Here is a 20,735-nt window from a genome sequence, read left to right on the forward strand (position 1 = left end):
AAACTAATATTAGAAAGGAATTACTTCAACATAAAAAAGGCCACATATGAAGATCCCATAGCTAATATGCTTAATGGTGAAAAACTGAAAGTTTTAGCTCTGGAATCAGGAACAAGACAAAGATGAACACTCTCCATTTCTATTCAGTATAGTACTGCAAATTTTAGAGCAACTAGGCAAGAAAAGGAAAAGGCATTTCTATTCAGTATAGTACTGCAAATTTTAGAGCAACTAGGCAAGAAAAGGAAAAGACATTCAAATAGGAAAGGAAAACGTAAAAATATCTGTTAACAAATGATATGATCTTAAAGGTAGAAAACCCTAAAGGGTACACACACACACACACACACACACACACACACAAACCTGTTAGAATAAACAAATTCAGTAAAGTTGCAAGATACAAAATCAGTATACAAAAATCAGTTGCATTTTTATATACTAGCAATGAACTATCTGAAAAGGAAATGGAGAAAACAATCCATATGTGCAATAGCATCAAAAAATATGAATAAATTTAACCAAGGAGGTGGAAGACTTACAGGGAAAACTACTAAACAGTAATGAAAGAAATTAAAGACCACATAAATAAATGGGAAATATATCATGTTCATGGACTGAAAGAAGACTTAATATTGTTAAAATATCCATACTACACAAACCAATCTACAGATTTAGCACAATCCATATCAAAATCCCAGTGGCATTTTTTACAGAGATGAAAAAAACAATCCTAAAATTCAAATGGAACCACAAAGGACCTGAAATAGCCAAAACTGTTTTGAGAAGAACAAAGCTGTACAAATCACACTTCCTGATTTCAGAATACATTACAGAGCTACATTAAATAAAACAGTGTGGTACTGGGATAAATACAAGCATAGAAACCAGTGAAACAGGATAGAGAGCCCAGAAATTAACCAATGCATATATGGTCAACTGTCTTCCAACAAGCCTGGCAAGAATATACAGTGAGGAAAGGATAATCTCATCAACATATGGCTCTAGGATAAATACATTCATATACAAAAGAATGAAATTGGACTCTTGTCTTACAGCGTATACAAAACTCAGAATGGATTCAAGATTTAAACTCAAGACCTGAAACTGTAAAACTCCAAGAGGAAAACATTGGGAAACTTCATGTTATTGGTGTTGGCAATGATTTTTTTGGTTATGACACCAAAAGCATAGGCAGCAAAAGCAAAATTAGACAAGTGGGATTACATGAAACTAAAAAGTTTCTGCACGGCATAGAAAACAACAGAATGAAAAGGCAACCTTGAGAATGGGAGAAAATATTTGCAAACTGTATGTGATAAGCAGTTAATATCCAAAATATAAAAGGCGCCCCTTCAATTAAATAACAACAACAAAAAAATTTAAATAGCCAGATTAAGAATACACAAAGGACTTGAATACACATTTCTCCAAACAAGTAAATGAAAGATGCTTAACATTCCTAATCATCAGAGAAATGGAAATCAGAACCACAATTAGATACCACCTGTTAAGAGTACTATTGTAAAAAAAAAAAAAGACAAATGTTGGCTAGGATGTGGAGAAATTGGAACTCTTTATGCTTTTAATGGGATTGTAAAATGTTGTAGCTAAGGAAAACAGCATGGAGGGTCCTCAAAAAATGAAAAATTGAACTACCCATGCAATGCAGTTATCCCAAAGTTCTTTCAGGTATTTATCCAAAAGAGTTGAAACCAGGGTCTTGAAGAGATATTTGCACAACTATGTTCACTGCAGCATTATTCACAGTAGCCAAGATGGGGAAACAACATAAATGTCCATCAGTGAGTGAAAGGGTAAAAAAAATGTGTTTTGTTCATATACACAGTGGAATATTATCCTTAAAAAGGAGGACTGGATAAAACATGGATAATCCTTAAGAATATTATCCTAAGTGAAATATTCTGGTCACTGAAGGCCAAATACCACGTGATCTCACTTAAGTGAGGTATCTAAAATAGTCAAACTCGTAGAAAGAGATAGTGGAATGATGGTTGTCCAGGGCTGGAGGGAGGGGAAAACAAGAAGTTGCTGTTCAATGAGTATTAAAGTTTGTTATGCGAGATGATTAAACTCTGGAGATCTGCTGGATAACATTGAGCCTGTACTTAACAAGACTGTATTGTACACTTAAAAACTTGATGGTGTAGAACTCACTTGATGGTGTTAAGTTTTTTTTACCACCTTAATGTATTGAAGGTCTAAATTTATTTGGAAATCTGTTTCTTGTTCAATGTTCTGTTTTCTTCATAGGCCTTTATCAATACCACAGCACAGTGGTGGCTGTGGTTTGATGCAGAATCCTTGTATGAATGCCAATGTTTGTTCAGATGGCTGAACTATAAAATTAAGCTTCTCGGCTTTCCCTGTAGCATTCCTGAATCCCAAATGCATTGCTGCTCTTGACTGCCCTGCCCTTGGCATTGAATATATCCTTGTGTCATATTGAGGAGAGGTGACATATATGCTGCTACCAGTGACACTCTCTTGATTAACTTCTGAGCCCTCTTCTTGACTAGGCCTCAATCTTGGCCTGTAAAACTGAGTTCTCATCACAAATGATTTCATACACATGTGTGCACACACACACAGCCTAAGAGACCTGAACAAACACTAGCATAGTTTCTGTCAACTCAAGGCTGTGTTGCTAGAGATGACAACTCCAGCCCCCTTAACTTCTTGCCTGGGAGAAGTCAAGGTTGCCAAAAGAATCTATTGTTTGTTCCTGACAGTAGTGCCCCTATAACCCAGTCTCTGGGTATGTAGGACCCCAACTTCAGTAAGCATCAGTTAGGAAGTCCAGGTAGCCCAGTCACACTGAGAAACCTTGCCTTCCACTTTTGTATATTTCTACTTCTTACTCTGCTCAACAGCACCCCCTGCCCACCCCCATTGAAATGCCCAGTCACCTCTGAACAGATGGGAGTTCAGTTCATGCTGAAACTGGTTAAAGTCTGTTCTTACCTCCTTAAATAGTTTCTAGTTTTGTTTATTTTTGACATCAGTCACAGGTGCCATTAGGTCAGCCCCCATTACTGTGTATCCCAACAGCTACTGCCAAGTCAGAGACTTTTACTCTCCTCAGTGTCATTTCAGAAGTCATTTTGTCTTAGGCCTTTCTTTTTTTTTTTAAGATTTTTTTTAAATTTATTTATTCATGAGAGACACAGGGAGAAAGAGGCAAGAGACACAGGCAGAGGGAGAAGCAGGCTCCATGCAGGCAGCTCGATGCGGGACTCGATCCCAGGTCTCCAGGATCACAACCCAGGCTGAAGGCAGTGCTAAACCGCTGAGCCACCTGGGCTGTCTTAGTCCTTTTGTTGGAGAAGTTTGTTAGTAGCCACAGGAAGAAATTACTATTTTCAAATATTAAGAAATATATTTGGATATATTTTTAAAACTTAGAACATTTTAAAACAGAAAAGGATCTGAGAGCTCATTTAATAAACTTTTTCAGCTGACAGAGGAGACCAACATTCAGGAAAGTAAATGATGAATTTAAAGTTACATAAGTAGTTAAGAACTAAAATAGACCCAGATAACTTGGCCAAAGGAAAAGGTGTCCTTTGCAAAGGAAAAGGTGTTTCCCCCAACAGATTCAGGCAGTCTAACCAAACAGGCTAAGCAGATTCCAGTGTCACTTAGCATCCCCTTCCCAAATTAAAATTACATATTTACCCCCAAGGACCATGTGGTGGTGAGTGGTTGCACTAGGCATTTTCACCCTATTCCAAAGATCTGCTACAAAGCTGTATTTTTCTCTACCTCATTCAGAACATACTTAAATATATTTTAAATAGTATATTCACATAGTTTGAAATTTTTAATGTTAAAAGTGATGTATGATGAAAAAATCCCCTTTCCTCTGCTATGCCTAGGCTACCCACTTCTGTTCCCCAGAGGTAATTGGTATTTCCAGTTACTATATATCCTTCTGGAGATAGCCAAGTTAAATGTGTGTTTTAATTAATCTTACACTCAGACCATTCCCCTCCTTGCCCCGAAACCATGTGTGGGCATCTTATAAGGGTGAGTAAACTTAAAAATGGAGCCTGAAAGACTTAGGGAAGAATGTTCTAGCAACAAGAACTCTTTAAAATTGATGCCTGAGGCAGATAGAATATTTCCTTCTCTGAAACTCTTTAAACAGGATAGTGCGTCATCTTTATGAGTTAGTTTATAAGTGGTTATTCTGCAGTAAAGCAATGAAATGATCAAAATTACATGTTTAGCCAAAAGATTAGTTTTTTATTGTATATATATTTGGTGAGATTTCTTTCCCATATTTATCAGAATAAGTCTCAAAATGTTTGTTCTAGAAATGATGTTGGGGCATCTGGGTGGCTCAGTCAGTTTAGCATCTGATTCTTGATTTCGGCTCAGATGATGATTTCAGGGTTGTGAGATCGAGCCCAGCATTCGGCTCTACACTGGGCGTGGAGCCTGCTTAAGATTCTCTCTTCCTCTCCATCTGCCCTTCTCCCTCTAAAAAAAAAGAGAGAGAGAGAGAAATGATTGTTATAGTCAACTGTGAAATTACATTTCATCCTTTTTTCAAAGAACCAGGAAATAATCTGTTAATCAGTTGAGGAATTGTCATTTACAATGGTCTGATTTCAGTGACTCTCTTTAGTTGTAAAATATTCAAATCTGGCCTTGAAGCATTTGAAAGCTAGTGCTCTGAACCTCCAACTGAGAGGTCTTTCAAAAATAAAATTTTACTTCAGTGATGTCTCTGAACAGAAGATTCCTTCTAAAGAGCAAAGGGACATCATATTTTGTCCCTTCCTTCCTCTCTCTGCAGTGGCACATTTAGACATTTGCCACCAGTAGGGCTGACGTTACTAAGAGGAGCATGTAATCACTTTGTTATCTGCTCCCTTAGCTTAAATCACAAAGGGAAAATAAGTGGACAAAAAGGTCAGCTTCTTCTGGAACTAGTTAAATTGGTTGCTAGTTAAACTCTACTACAAAAGAGGTGAACATTTATAGAAGCTTGTATTTTTATAGTTGAAATTTCCTAATATGGTTTTTATTCAAAAATGTAGATGAATACCAGTTTCCAAAAATAAAAGTACTTATGAGATATTATCGCTGGTTCCAAATGTAAATCTTCTGAATGATTTTACGTCTTCGAACCACCTTTGGCTCGTGGCTTGGTTCGGTTTAAATTGCTGGTCATAATTGTGTAATATTTTAAAACAATTACATCTAAAAATAGTTTAGAATGGAGAACACTGATATTAAACACTGCCTGCAATGAGGGGGAGCCATTGAATGGGTATGGCCTGGGGGCCAGCAGGTTTCTACCAGCTTGTCTCATTCTTGGTACATATGACAAAGGGAGTATCGTCCCGGCCCCTACATGAAGCCTGCAATGCAACAGAGAAAACAAAAAAAAAATATGAGGCAGAAATTTATTTCATCCATTATTGAAAGTATTTTATAGGCCAGTTTTATGGGAGGATTTGAGTATTGGTTTATAGTTCAAAAAAGAAAGGAAAAAGGTTTTTGTTTCATTTATAGGTAGACTTGGGCAAATACCAAACAAAGCTTTGGGAAAAAATACAGTTGCTAATAGTCTCTGAGTGTCTGCTCATGACAGGCAGCGTTTGAGAACCTGGGGTGCAGACCTGTCCTGCAGAAACTCATGATTCAATTCGAAAGACAGGCATGCGAAAACAGCGAAATTGAGGGATACTGGGGGGCCATGGTTAGAATTAGATTAATTCCAAGTAGTAGGTCCCCAGAGCCTTCACACGTGATATCTTAATGCCTGTTCCATACCAGACACTATACTAGATATGGGAGATAAAAAGCCATAGTCTCTACTGTAAGACAATCTGACTGTGTGTGTGTGTGTGTGTGTGTGTGTGTGTGTGTGTAGGTTGGTGAAAGGATGAAGTTATGCTTTTCATCTGGGACATGTTGGTTCTGAAGGGCCTTTGGCACATCCAGGGGTAGGGGTCAGGTAGGAAATATCTGATGCGGGAGTCTGGAACATAGGGGAGAGGCCTGAGCAGAGAGACAGCCCTGAATAGGGCCTTTGAGGCCATGGACACAACTGTGATCTCCTAGAGAGGGAAGATAGCCTGAAGCCACGCTTAGAAGAGGAGACAGATCTGGGAAGAAGGAGCCAGCACCAGCCTATCTTGAGCACCAGCATGAAGGAGTGGAAACAGAGATGGGTGCATGTACCTACTGGGTATTCATTATTATTAGACTTTTCTGCCTTGTTCTCTTAAAGTCCTTCACTCACATAAGCTTTGTCTCATTGGAAGTGATTAGGCATGAAAAGAACTTGAAATAGAGATTTTTAAAAATCTGATTTCATGTTGTATCAGTGTTCTCCAGTTAATCTGTGACAGGCTTGTTCCCAAACAGAGTAACTTCCTCCATCACTGCTTGACAACTAGGCTGTTAGCACTGCTTTTCCCCTTCTCTCTGATCTTAATAGTGTGTTATCTTCCCAGGAGAGCTGTAGTTGGGAGTGATTCATGGTGGAGAATTTGGGGGCTGGCATTAGTGTAATGTTGCACACTGATGCCTCACTAAATCACCCATCCTCTTCTATTCAGAAATTAGATGTCTGTTCTATTGTCTGATATCTGTTCTTCCCCAAAATGGAAAAATGTGAACATTACTCAAAAGATACTTCAAAGCAGAGGCCTTTCCTCCCTTCCTTCACAAGCACTTCCTGTCATGTGTCATCTACTCTGACAGGCCCTGGGGAGATAGGAGTGAGCAGAGCGCACATCGGCCATGCCCTGAAAAGCTTAAAAGCATGCAAGCCAGACAGAAATCAAACAATGGTGCAATAAGTGAAAGTAGTGATGAGTGTGCGCCAGTGGAAGATGATAGGGTAATGTGAACCTATAATGGGGGATGGAGGGTGGGAACTGGTTTGGGATTGATGCATAGTACTTGTGAGTACTTGTGAGGAGGAACGGTTGGCTGTGGCCTGCTAACAAGCTCTTTATTAGAAACAAAAGTCATTAGTGATAAAATAACTCCTTCATGCAGCACCAAGATTCATAGCCGTTCTTCAAAACATACATGAGCAAATGAAGGAGGATATGGGAACCCTAGTCCTGCATCTCCGAGCCTGTATCACTGAGGTCTTGGCAGACAGGCCAGCGGATACTCCTTTCTCCATTGGCAGCCAAAAATTCAACTTATACAATGTTTCATCGTGTTCCTAGTAGTTTGTTTTTTCTTTAAGCCAAGTGCAGTAATAGATTCCTCACTGCCCCGATTTAGCCCCTTTTTTTCCCCAGTCATTAAAATGTAGACATGTTTAAAGGAGTATTTGATGGACAGTCAGTTCATTCAAAAACAGATCTATAAATTCTGTGAACTTTTTACTACTTAAATGAAATATATCATCCCTTTGCAATTCACGTGTCTTAATCATCAGGATTTATGTCCTAAAAATGCCTTTTGATGGTCTCTGACTTTCCTTCATTTAACAGTAAATACTATTAAGTGCCCTCTGTACCCAAAGCTGTTAGGTACAAGAGGGACAGCTGTGGATAGTCTTTGCTCCCAAGGAGTTTAATGCCCAAATCTTAGCAAAAAGAGGCAAGTACGGGATCCCTGGGTGGCGCAGCGGTTTGGCGCCTGCCTTTGGCCCAGGGCGCAATCCTGGAGACCCGGGATCGAGTCCCACATCGGGCTCCCGGTGCATGGAGCCTGCCTATGTCTCTGCCTCTCTCTCTCTCTCTCTCTCTCTCTCTCTCTCTCTCTCTCTCTCTGTGACTATCAATAATAAAATTAAAAAAAAAAAAGGCAAGGACCTAATAAGCTCTAAATAACTTTACCTTTGTGTAAATCCTAGTCTTTCCAGTAAGATAGCCCAGTGGCCTGATCACTTAATGGGCTTATCAACTGACCTGGCTTCTCAAGTTGTTTTTACATCTATAAAATGGAAAGAATCCGCATGCTTGTCACAATCATTGCTGATGGATGCACAGATCTCAGTAAACATAAAAGAAAAAGTTTTAAATGTCAACAGATGTGGGATGCCTGGGTGGCTTAGTGGTTGAGCATCTACCTTCAGCTCAGGGCATGATCCCAGGGTCCAGGATCAAGTCCCACATCGGGTTCCCCACAGCGAGCCTGCTTCTCCCTCTGCCTGTGTCCCTGCCTCTCTCTATCTCTCATGAATGAATAAATAAATAAAAATCTTTTAGAAATTAAAAAATATGCCAACAGATGGAGAAAGTACAGAGCCACACACACAGAGCAGAAGAGAACATGTTATATTCTTGGGGAACTCCTCCTTTCCATGGCCCCAAGGTTCCCCTTGGTTCACCCTCTTGGTGTCATTCATGGATGAACCAGCTAGAATGCACAACTCATGCCAGGGACTTCTAGCGGCTGTGAGATGCTTCTCTGTTGCACTGATGGATAGGGGTTAACCCTTTCTTTGCCCTGTCCATGCTTTAACTCTGACCGTGTGTTTGCCCACACCCGCAGCATGTTCCTGCGTGTGTGCTCCAGGGCCAGGTGAAGTGAGGGGGACTCCTTGGGGCAGCCCTTCCTCCACACACCAAGGTGTCAGGCCCATCTGAGCTCCATTATCGACAATGCTGGTACTTACCTCCCAGGATTATTTTGGCAACACATGAGGTAAAGCTCTTAGTATAGTGCTTAGCACGAAGTAAATGCTCAATGAATGTGTTAATACTGTTAATACATTAGAACCTTAATGATTAATTAATACATTAATACCAGTATTATTCTTAGTTAAATAAAACATTAGACAAACTATTTCAAGAGCCTCTTCTTTCCAAATGTGGTTAGATAACCTGCTTATATAACCAAATATATTTTCTCTTTTGTCAGACACACAGCTGAAATTTTTCTTCTAAATTTGAGCAATTCTTACTGAACCTTAGCTACTGTTGCTTTTTTTTTCAAGAAAAATACGTATCATCTTCTTAACCCTCCTTCTCCAACCAAAAAACCCAAACATACAAACAAAACCCACAAAAAGTAAGGCAGTGATTTTGCTGATATCATTTGTAAATATCCATACAACCTAACAAATATGTTTATTTTACCATTAGTCACATTTTGATATTAGAGGACTAAAATTCTTGCAATAATAGCCAGCTAAGTTTCTGGTGCTTAATGCTTTGTGTATCGCCTCAGTTACTTAACTGCTCTTTTTTTAGTCCTAAATACATTTTATCCTTCTAAGCAAGTTGAGGTGACAGGGTTTGCCAGAAACTGCAGCCCTTTCTCCTCGTCCATCAAGGGTCCCGATCCTTGCTTGCAGGTGCTGTTTGGCACGGCTGATGGGCAGGTGATCGTCATGGACTGTCATGGCAGGATGCTGGCCCACGTCCTCCTGCACGAGTCTGATGGCATCCTCAGCATGTCCTGGAACTACCCTGCTTTCCTGGTGGAGGATAGCAGTGAGAGCGACACCGACTCGGACGACTACTCCCCGCCCCAAGGTAGCCAGCAGGAGGAGGAGGGAGGGCGAAGGTGCACCATACTGCATGGCACCCTGACATACCAGAAGGGCCTTGGAGATGCGCAAGGAAGGATGGCGGAACGTCTGGGTCTTGATTTGGCTATCTTCCCTCTGCCTTCCCTTTTCTCAGAATCACCGCGCAGGTTGATGAAGCTCCATTGGCTTAGGTTTCACTAGACATGAAATGACCCTTTCTGTGTCCCTGGGGTGTTGTGGGGCTTAGCTGCTTAATGAGAATAAAGAGAGCTGGAGATGAGAAATGCTGGGTTATTACTATAACTTAATCTGTGGTGTTCAAAATCCCTAATGTCATTAAAGCCTGTAGCTTTAGTTATGTGAGAAAAGGATTATGTATGCTGGGCTGCCATCCGTGCTCCATCGTCTTTATTTCAGGCGAAAACTTTCTTTTCTCAGTTCAGGAGAACCTGTCTCCTGCCCCATAAGCCTCAAATGGTTAGATTAGATCCATTGCCATCCAATTCTTTAAGATCTGGAGCAGCAAGGAACAGTTTCAGGCTCTCAGTGGGGGTAATTTCAGATTCCAGCCTCCTTCACCTTCACAGTATGTTTTATCCCTCAACTGTGTGAGAGACCTCCCCCATACACACACACACACACACACACACACACACACACACTCATCCTCATCCACACACTGGCAGAAGCCTTTGATAGTCACGCTGCCCATCACCAACAGCAGCATTCAGCGCTGGTCTGCTCAGGGTTTGGGCTCGTCCCCAATATTCCATACCTCTTTTTTTAAAGGAAAATGTGTTATGAAATCGTGGCAGGTTAGACGTGGTTATACAGCTGCAGTATTTCTGTCCTCAGCGTGCACAGCTGTGTTCACGCTGCTCACTGAGCGCCCTCGACAGGCTAGACAGTTTCTCCCTTCCTTGTGCCTGTGAGCATGTTCATCCTATGAAGGGCTGGTCTAAAGAATATTCTTTAATTTTGTCCCACCTACCCCCCCCCCAACAGCATCTATCTCCATTGGTGCTTGGAGTGCTCTCATTTTGTCGTCTTCTGTCCCAGATATGATATAATACATGATGCTTCCCAGAGACAGCACATATTCATCTAGTCATTTGTTGGAGAAGACAGTGTTTGCACATGAAGGAAACTTCAGATGCTTGGTACTGTTTCAGGATGGGTGGAGCTTGGGGGAAGAGAGAGTACTTCCATTTGAGAAATAACTGTACCTTTTCCTAGTAGGACCCTAGCCCTGAGTGAGGTGTTGATCATTTCTCCAGCCTCATAGTACTAAAGTCAGTGTCTTAGAACATTGGGTACTTTTCAGCATACTTTTAAAACAGAGCTTTATTGAATGCAAGTTTACTTAGCCCCATGTATATATAATAGGAAGAAACAAATAGGAAGATCCAGAGACCCAAGTTTATAAAGCGGGTTCAGAATAAGTCCAAGAATAGAATTTAGTTCCTGGCTGCCTCTCAAACCTATTTCCCTTCTTAGAGCCATGGGGCATTTTGGAGGAAGATTGGGATTTGCCTTTCACATAACAGGGTTTTTCTTGATGGCCTAGGGAATTTGCGCATAGAGGTAGGTACCTACAGCATCTTAAAGTGAAGCAAAGGAAAGTCACAACTGGGAATGCTCCACAAGTGAGGCTGAGTGGGGGCTGAGCATGTGGATGTCAGGCCGGCCCAATCTGCATGGCTGCCAGGGATGAACTCAGCATGGGTGTGAGGCCTCTGGGATTCTTCAGAAAGAACCCTGATTTATCCTGGCCTGTGGAAAGGACTGACTTTTACTTTTGAAACAACATGTGGAGAAATCCAGAACATGACCCATCACAGCATCCTTAGCATCCACAAGTACTCCTTGAACTTACAAAGCAAAATTTTCTTCATACTGGCTGTGTATGGTAGATGTAGCAGAATTCTTTATGAGACACATCTCACCTTGGCCTTCTCTCCAGATTTGGGGGTGTCTCATGATAAACACTTAACAAAGAACTCACGGTGGCTGCTGTGGCTCCTCATTTCCTATAATGTTCAATGAAAGAGAAATAGCATTGAAAAGCAACTTTTCTCTGTACATTGGACCAGGATTAAGATACCGTTTTCATCCCTCTTCTCACCATCCTTACATGTTATGACATTAAAATTATTTATGTTTACACATTAGTAGAAACATGACACATTAATACACAAGTTAATAATCTTTTCAACATATATTCTCGCCACCATACAACAGAGCCCAAGGGACCCCAGTTGGTACCTCCAGGGCTCACTGTCCCCACCCTGCTTCTCATTCCAGAGTTCTCTGGGAAGCATCCCTCTGATGGCCTTGTGTCGTTCCTGAGTCATAGCAAATGTTGCCTTACCCAGTGACATCCCAGTCCAGAGTCTGATCTGCAGTATCAGGCAGTTTCTCAGACTGGCTGCAAGACTGCAGTAGCATGCTCTGGATGTGGGTCATGTGTGCATAGCCTTCTCTTCACTCAGCCCTTTTGTCCCGGCAGATGGTCCAGCAGCATATCCCATCCCGGTGCAGAACATCAAGCCTCTGCTCACTGTCAGCTTCACCTCGGGGGACATCAGCTTGATGAACAACTATGATGACTTGTCTCCTACTGTCATCCGCTCGGGGCTGAAAGGTACAGAAGGCCGCATGTGACCCCAGGCCCACACATCTGCCCTGTGTGCATTTGCCTTCCAATGGGCATCCTACACCCATTACTTACCCATGCCCGTCCCTCTGCAGTGACCTCTTCCAGGCTTAATGGAGTCTGTGAATGAAAGCCATTTCCTTTCACTTCTCTGCTTATCTGACAAGCCGATACCCAGGGACTCCTGATGGTCTTCGTCTTTCTGTTCTTTTCCTACCACGACAAGAATTATCCTTTTTCAGGTGTGTGGTGTTTGCCTCTGGCCGACATTATACCTGTACAGTATCTGCAGCAGCAGATCACACACAGCACAGCCTCACAAGGGCCCCGGTTATTTTGAGACTCATTAAGGAACTGATCGTTGTGTGGTAAAGTTACCTCAGCAAACTATGGAGGTTCTACAGTTGCCAGACTGAGACACTGATGCAAACATCAGCCTCCAAGTGCTGACACTTTCCTGACAGATGTTAGGACATCTGTTATCTCAAGAAAATCGCTGTCTGTAGGCATTTGGTGCGTTCTGAATTTTGCAGTTTGAGGATATTTACTTATGTTGTGACCCTGATGAGTTCTTTGGAAAAACGGTTCTGTCTCTTCAGGATTAAATGGTGCGATGTAGGAATTTCTGGACTGCCTCTGGTCTCAAAGGGACCCACTGGGCAGCACGGGTGGCTCAGCGGTTTAGCACCACCTTCAGCCCAGGGCCTGATCCTGGAGACCCGGGATTGAGTCCCGCGTTGGGCTCCCTGCATGGAGCCTGCCTCTCCCTCTGCCTGTGTCTCTGCCTTTCTCTCTCTCTCCCTCTCTGTGTCTCTCATGAGTAAATAAATAAAATCTTTGAAAAAAAAAGGAAAAGAAAATATTTTTTAAAATAAATAAATAAATAAAAATAAAGGGACCCACTATACTCTAAATGGAACGTCAAGGGCAAACACAAAACTGCAGTTCACCTTGCCCCTGTCGTTCAGAACTGGCCCTCAAGCCAGAGAGTTGGAGCAGGTGCTTCTTGCCTGAATGATTCAAGACTCGCAGGCCTGTAGAGACCACAAGTCCATATACTTAACTGTTGATTGCCTGTAATGTGTTATACCTGTCTGCACACCCCCAAGTATGTATTCTATTTTAAAATTGTATTATTTTTAGAAGTCCTACTCCCTTTTATGAATGTCCCATTTTGTCTCAAAACTATAATTGTAAGGAATTACTTCCTTAAACTCCCGAGGGACATGGACTATGCAGAAGTCTGTGTTTATACACATACACAAATGGGCTCCTTTAAAAGCTGGGTATTTTGTGTGTGTGTGTGTGTGTGTGTGTAGTGATGGTGAACTTAAATTCCTTGGGCTTCTCTGTGTTCTTCTCTGAAGGTTTTGACCTTTGTGGAGCCAAACTGCAGGATGGTCATCATAAATTCTCACATATAGTTAGTAATCCAAGCTCTTCTTTAGAAATTCTATTTTTAGGGACTCCTGGGTGGCTCAGTCAGTTAAGCATCTACCTTTGGCTTCGGTCATGATCTCAGAGTCCTGGATACAGCCCCGCATTGGACTCCTCACTCAGCGGGGAGTCCTTTGCCCCTCCCTATCACTTGTGCACATTCTCTCTCTCTCTCTCTCTCTCTCTCTCTCTCTCTCTCTCTCTCTCCCCCCCCCTCAAATAAAATCTTAAAAAAGAAAACTATTTTTAAACCTTTAACCAAGTTGATTAATTTCATCAGAACTTGCCTTTAGTCCTGGAGTCCTGAACTTTGTTCCCTACTGTGTATCTGAGCAGGACTGAAAATAGCATGCTTATACTCTTTCCGTTGTATTCTTTATGTAGTAAATTTTTCAAATTCTTTGCTATCTTGCTTACCTGTGGAAACTGAGGAAATTCTACCTTAAAGAAAAAATCTACATAGTATCCCAACTTTGGGGACTTCTATTTATCACACAGTGAACCATAAATTAGCTCACCTTATCTGGGGATTTTATCCTTTGTTGTTACTATCTCTTCCTTGATAATGTAGGGGAGGAAAGACTTTTCTCTCTAGAAATCTTTGGTTCTCTGACTGTGACCCTGTAAAGACAGATTAATGGGTGAAAAAGAAACAAGTTAAAAAAAAAAAAAAGAAACAAGTTTATTAGCACGTGCATTGTACTTACCTGTGAAAATGTTCAGAGATGAGTAACTCAAAGGGGTGGGTAGAACTTGGGCTTATAAAGCATGTTAACAAAAGAATAATCTGCTTATGGAGAAGTGACAAAACAAAGGGAAAGGACTTAAAGTTTCTAGGACAGCAAACTGTAGGAAGGTAAACATATAGAGGTCTAATGGAAGATAGGGCTCCTTCCTGAAATTTGTCATATAGATTCTCCTGGTCCTATCTGTGGGCTGATAAGGATCTAGAGATATCTCCAGTGATTAACTTCTGTCCTTCCTGGTCAGAGGGCGAGGTGGGGCCTTCCCAAATTTACATCCTTTTTGGCAGAGGGGAGGAGAGAGCTTTTTTTGTATTTGCTGCTGCTTAGCTCAAAATAGTTTTTATGCCAGTATGGCATATTTCAAAGTGGCATATTCTGCTACCCTTCAAGGAAAAACAGTAGAATGATAAGCTCACAAATTCTCTGACCTAGCCAGTTCCTCTCTTGTATATAGTAAAGTAAAGCTCTCAAAGGCACTGGTCATTTCACCACACATTTGTTTTAAAATCAAAGAATTTAAACTCCTAGGTTTTATTTCCTTTGCTATACAGAATTTCCTCCTTTTGTCACTGCATAGAATATACTAAGAAAGTCAAGAGGGGGTTTTGATTTTGAGGTAGAATGGTTTTGGTCAGTGGTCCTATCTCCTCTGGTAGTTCTGACTGATAGAGGTTGTACCCATCATCCTCATTGAGTATGTGCCAATGTTGTTCTGTCCTTAGTACACTCACCAGAAGCACTGTTATTAAAGAGAAAAAAAAAGTACATGTTATTTTACCATCACACACTTTCCTACTTTGTTCATGTGCTCGTCACTTTCGCCCTCTCAATGCACAATCCATTTACACAAATGCAAGTACACATATATCTAGTGACTAATAAAAAGGTGACTCATCAACATAGATATCCAAGGAACAAAGGCCCCTGTGAACCCCAGACTTCTAGCTAGCAGGTCAAGTACATGTGGTGTTTAATAAGAGCACTGTTCTTTCTCCAGGAATACTTGGCTGCCTCTTTTTGACCCAGCACTAATCCCACACAAGGGACTCTTTGTTAACACAAAAGCACCGAATTTTCTCATTGCTTACTGTATGTAAAATTTTGACCCTCCAGGCATAAAAGATCCGTAAGACAGTCTGACTAAAGTAAAACAGTGTGCCTATGTTAATTTTTGTGTGTGTAAAATGTTTAAGAGACCAAAAATCCACAAACACCTCAAAATCATCAGTAAAGTGACGCTTGACTGGTTCAGCCAGTATAGCATATGACATAATTTTGGGGTTGTGAGTTTGATCCCTGAGCATAGAGTGGGCATAGAGATTACCTTAAAAAAAGTCACCAAGAAATTGGTACTTTAGGAAGATGAGCCTCTTTTGTGCCTTGTAACTTCCCACACATGCCCAGAGACCCAGTGCTAAGAGCCTTAGGAAAAGTGAAAAGAGGATTACTAAATAAAGCATTAGTTTGTTCTTTCTGGCTTGTATTTTAAAGTGAATTTTTAGAGGTTTAAAAATTGTAAAATCATTACTGAAAGATTGGGCAACGGTATTGGGGATTATTTTCTATTCTAACATAAGATGGACATAGCTTCAAAAACTTTCTGGGACAGATAAGATTCTGACCACATCTAGGCTTCTGTATCCTTCTTTATCATAATGAAATCTAGAAAGTGAATATTTCTTTCATTCTGTAGTAATTTATGAGGATTTTAAACTCCTGCCCTAGGAATTCAGTCCCTCGGGAAGTACTCACACACCCCTAGCTGACACTGAACAAATCCAGTTTTTCTTTCTTAATTTCACTCCTGAATTCTTTGTGTCAGGGTTTTCTGAGGGAAGATTATTTCCCCTGGTGACTGTGTGCCCATCGTATACATCAGGGGTGGCTTATGCTGCATGTCACAGGGCTATACATGTTGCTGCAGCACTTGATGCTGTTGGTTGTGTAATGAACAGAACAAGAAATGGAGTTATTCCCGTGGAACTTGTTCTTTTTTTTTTAAAGAACAGCTTCCCCACGGCGACCATAGCTGCCTCACTATAACTCGGTAATTGCACTAAAGAAATCCCCAGGCATCTGCATGGGGATATGTGGACTCAGGCTTACCTGGGACCAAGGGCACCAGCATTGGGGGCAGAGCCTTTAGTCTTTGAGCAGACACTGAATGGACTATGTGTCCGGGCCAGCCCTGCAGGGGCAGCAGCCCACTTTTCTGTTGGGAAAAACTACTGAGTAGCAGGATTCAAAGAATCTTATTAAAATAAGTAAATAGCACAAAGAGTGGTACAGGTATGTCACTCATTCATTCCCCGACTGAAGCAGGCTGGTGGAGGAGCCTTGGGAGTTGGGTGCTGGCCTCTTCACCTGTGCAGAGCCACAGTGCTGCTTGTGTCCTGAACAACGACAGGCTCTGTGCTTTTGTCTTCTGTACGTGTCAGTGTTAGCTGCTCCTCTTTTTGACATCTTTATGCTGCCAAAAACTGTAATCTGGAGAAGGTCATTTCAGTTTCATGATCACAGCCGACTTCTTAGTGGAACCCCTGAGCCCTTTCAGTTTCTACTGCATACTGAAGTATGTGCACACATCCTCAAGCTTCCCCCTCTTGTCTCTTTTTAGATCTTACGCACCAGGATATTTAATTGATTCTTTTAAATTATTTTTCATTTCCTGGTTTGTATGTAACCTTCTTCATATCCTTTTAAAAGGAAAAGAAAAAAACTCCTTTTACCAATGTTTTCACTATCTCAGATTGTAGAGTGTTTTTCAGTTTGTGGTTATCTGTAACTGCCTTCACTCAGTCCTCTGCTACCTCCGTCTCCAGCTTTCAGTGACTCACTTGATACACAGGCTCTCACTTCCAGGGATCTGGGAGCCATCCTGTCCCCCGACTGCTGTCCGGTTTTCAGAGGAGGTCAGGAACACTGGTGACCTCGGAATGTGCTGTTATTAGTGTCAAAATTGGCATTGCATGTGACTAAGAGAAAGCTGTGGGGGTTGCATGTGACCTGATGGGGCACAGGCACTGCTGGCTTCTAAACCTGGCTCTGAAGTTCGTCCTTTCATGACAGAGCACCTTTAGGCTCCGGCCAGCCTTTCTCAGAGAGACCTCTGACTTCTGGATTTCAGCAGACTCTGTAAGAGCTAGATAGGGTTCTCAAGTCTTGATGGGGAAGAACTATGCTATAATCCTATTAGTACGAATAGCTTGTTTTACCAGTCAGAATAAGTAAATTGCTTATGTTGGGATTAGACTATTTCATAGACATTTTTTATAGGTACTGAAATGGTTTATAGGTTCTCCAGAGTGAACATTTCTGACAACACTCCCATCCAACAGAAGTGTTTATCTTCTTTTCTAAGCCCCCACAACATCCCAATGTGGAATAAAAGTCAAGGCCTTCATATGCAGATATGTCCTTTATCTGAACCTTATGTGCCCAAGAGTGCACAGAAATCAAATGAATAGAATCTTAGACTTTACTCTTGACTTTTTGCATCTGTAAACCCCGGAGTCTGCTCTAGGGATGGAGGCACAAGCAGGAGAGAGACAGCCATAGATTTAGTCATCTTACCTGTGCTCTCACACTCATGCTGGTACTGGAGTTAGACCTTTAACATGCTGGCTTCATCATATGTGGTTTTACCTGGTAGAGTTGTGTTTCAGAGGAGCTGCGCTCGCCATCCCGTAACAGACACCTGTTTAAGCAGAGTCTGTATTATCTTCAGAGAAATGAGTAGCTATTGTCTTCATGAGAAAAAGCAGAAGAGCCACCTCGTATTTGCTAAGCAGCTCTGTTTTCTAAACCACTTATGTGGCAGTTCAGGGAGGGTCATGTCATCGTGCTGACCATTTTCTTTGTGATTTCAGAGGTGGTGACCCAGTGGTGCACACAGGGAGACCTCCTGGCCGTCGCCGGTATGGAACGGCAAACCCAGCTTGGTGACCTCCCCAATGGCCCACTTCTGAAGAATGCTATGGTCAAGTTCTACAATGTCCGGGGGGAACACATCTTCACTCTGGACACGCTTGTGCAAGTAAGGATGTGTGTCAAGACATTCATTGTGATGCTGCTGAACTCCATTAAATACTGAAAGTTGGTTTTCCTTACTGTAATTATCTTCAACAGATTTTAGTCTTTCTTTGACCTTAATTAAATTATGGAGTATAAACCAGAAAAAATAAGGGAGAAACAAGTTTTTGCCTTTAACCAGAATACTTTCTTAACATTCTCCACTCAAAAGAGTGGACAGTGAGTAAACAGTGAGCTGCTGTTTATTATCAGTCCAAAGCAGAAATTAGAAACTTAAAGAAGTGTGTGCTGAATCTTCATTTATTCATTCTGACTTTGGTTTTTATGCCAGTAATGACTTTTACATTTGAACTAAGTTATTATTAAACAGTAGGTAAAAAGGCTTAAAGATCTGGGATGCCTGGGTGGCTCAGCGATTGAGTGTCTGCCTTTGGCTCAGGGTGTGGTCCTGGAGTCCTGGGATCGAGTCCCACATCAGGCTTTCTGCATGGAGCCTGCTTCTCCCTCTGCCTGTGTCTCTGCCTCTTTCTCTCTCTGTGTCTCATGAATAAATAAATGAAAATCTTAAAAAAAAAAAAAAAAAGGCTTAAAGATCTTTAGGAAAGTATGCACAGGTAGCCGTTTCTTATTTTTATTTTCCAGAGATCTTTACATCAGTTCACTTCTTATCTGGATCAGCTTTCATGGAGGATGAAATTCTTTTTTTTTTTTTTTTTTAAAGATTTTATTTATTTACTCATGAGAGACACTGAGAGAGAGAGAGAAGCAGAGACACAGGCAAAGGGAGAAGCAGGCTCCACACAGGGTGCCTGACATGGGACTCAATCCCAGGTCTCCAGGAACACACCCCGGGCTGAAGGTGGCACTAAACCGCTGAGCCACCTGTGCTGCCCGGAGGATGAAATTCTTAGTGGGGTATAATGGAGATGGGCCTGACAGTGAGTTGAAGATTGACAGGGGTGATAACAAACTCTAGAGTCTTACATCCTAACCTTACCCAGCTCAAAGAGGCAGATATACCTGATTTGGGGAAATTTGTAATTAGTTGTAGACATTCATTATTTAAATATAACTTTTTTTATTTGTGAAAAATACACTTGACTTACAATTTACCATTTTAAATAATTTTTAAGTGTACATTTCAGTACATTAGCCAATCTCCAGAACTTTTTCATCTTACAAAACTGAAACTGCCAGTTCATTGCCTATAAGTGCTCAGTAAATATTTGCTTGGTGGATTGATGTATGAACAGTTGTGAACATATGCTTTCTTTAATTCTTTCTGTTGATAGTTTGAACCAGTAGGCTAGGTGCCTTCTCAGTCAGATATCATGCTGCCTTTTCTGACCCTAGCCTAGCTAAAAAGATAAGTGTAAGAGAGGGTGGGACTTTCCAGCTCTTTCTCAGTTAATAAGGCTTTTACATTTACTAGAATATTTGTGAATTGAAGTGCTGAAACAAACTCCAGGTATATTCAGCATTGTCCACTATTCTGTCTGACTCAGGATACCCCTCCTGCTAATATTCTGTTCCTTCTACAAGGAATGTAGAAGGAATCTCAGCATGGGGAAATCCATCATCCTTAATGCTAACCCAGTTACTTCCTTTTGTAAAGTGCCAATGACTGCTTCTCTGTGAAGCATCCCCTTGGGATGTTTGATATTTCTGATACTTAATACACTTTTTGTCTACTTATATTCTTGACGTCAAAGACCACATTGTCTTCCATTTCTCTGATCGTCACTGTGCCTAAAATATGGTAGAGGTTGAGCGGCCTCAGCCATTGCAGATGTTCTCATCAACTGTAATGTGAAACTAGCAATAGGTGTTGAATTTTAACTGATTGGAGCTCAGAGATAAGAGGGGAGCTTAGCTTATCTTCCTTTGAGGAAAAATACCCATATAGTGTCTTGGCATTTTAGTACATTATTCTTTTTTTCATTTGGGGATCTGTTTCAACCTTTAAAAAACTTGCCTCAATATTATAAAGCTAAATAATGAAGCTATTAAAAAAATCAACATTAATTATATAGATAGCACCAACCTAACTTTTTTCTGTAATGATTCTAAAATCACATGTTTTCTGTGCTATGCTATTCAAGTTGTCCAAAGGCAGGGACATTTTTATAGCAGGAAGGAAGTTAGGAAATTTATTGGGCTGTTTATAGAAAGAACTAAATGCAATTTAGATTGGATAATTTATTTCCAAGTTAATTAGATTGTAGGTTATTGCGTACAAAGCCGTTGCTGGGCACAAACTTGCGGTAACCTCAGCTTTAAAATTGATTCTCCTGATTTACTCATAACAGCAATGCCAGTGGCTGAAGTTCTTATAAGGAAATACACTGCAATTTATTTTCCGTTCCTTTCTACCTGTTGTAAT

General features: G+C 41.1%; 1 protein-coding gene across 4 annotated transcripts in view; it reads left to right on the forward strand.

Annotated features, from left to right (window-relative positions):
• TULP4 (TUB like protein 4) overlaps positions 1 to 20,735 on the forward strand; it is a 228,275-nt gene that overhangs the window by 178,450 nt on the left and 29,090 nt on the right. For all 4 annotated transcript variants that reach the window (XM_055310466.1, XM_055310465.1, XM_055310467.1 and 1 more), the window contains exons 5-7: positions 9,305 to 9,485; positions 11,991 to 12,125; positions 18,190 to 18,356. In XM_055310466.1, coding sequence (XP_055166441.1) covers positions 9,305 to 9,485; positions 11,991 to 12,125; positions 18,190 to 18,356 — 483 coding nt within the window. The remainder of the gene's footprint in view (positions 1 to 9,304; positions 9,486 to 11,990; positions 12,126 to 18,189; positions 18,357 to 20,735) is intronic.

Source organism: Nyctereutes procyonoides, unplaced genomic scaffold, assembly GCF_905146905.1.
Source record: "Nyctereutes procyonoides isolate TBG_1078 unplaced genomic scaffold, NYPRO_anot_genome, whole genome shotgun sequence".
Classification (NCBI taxonomy): domain Eukaryota; kingdom Metazoa; phylum Chordata; class Mammalia; order Carnivora; family Canidae; genus Nyctereutes; species Nyctereutes procyonoides.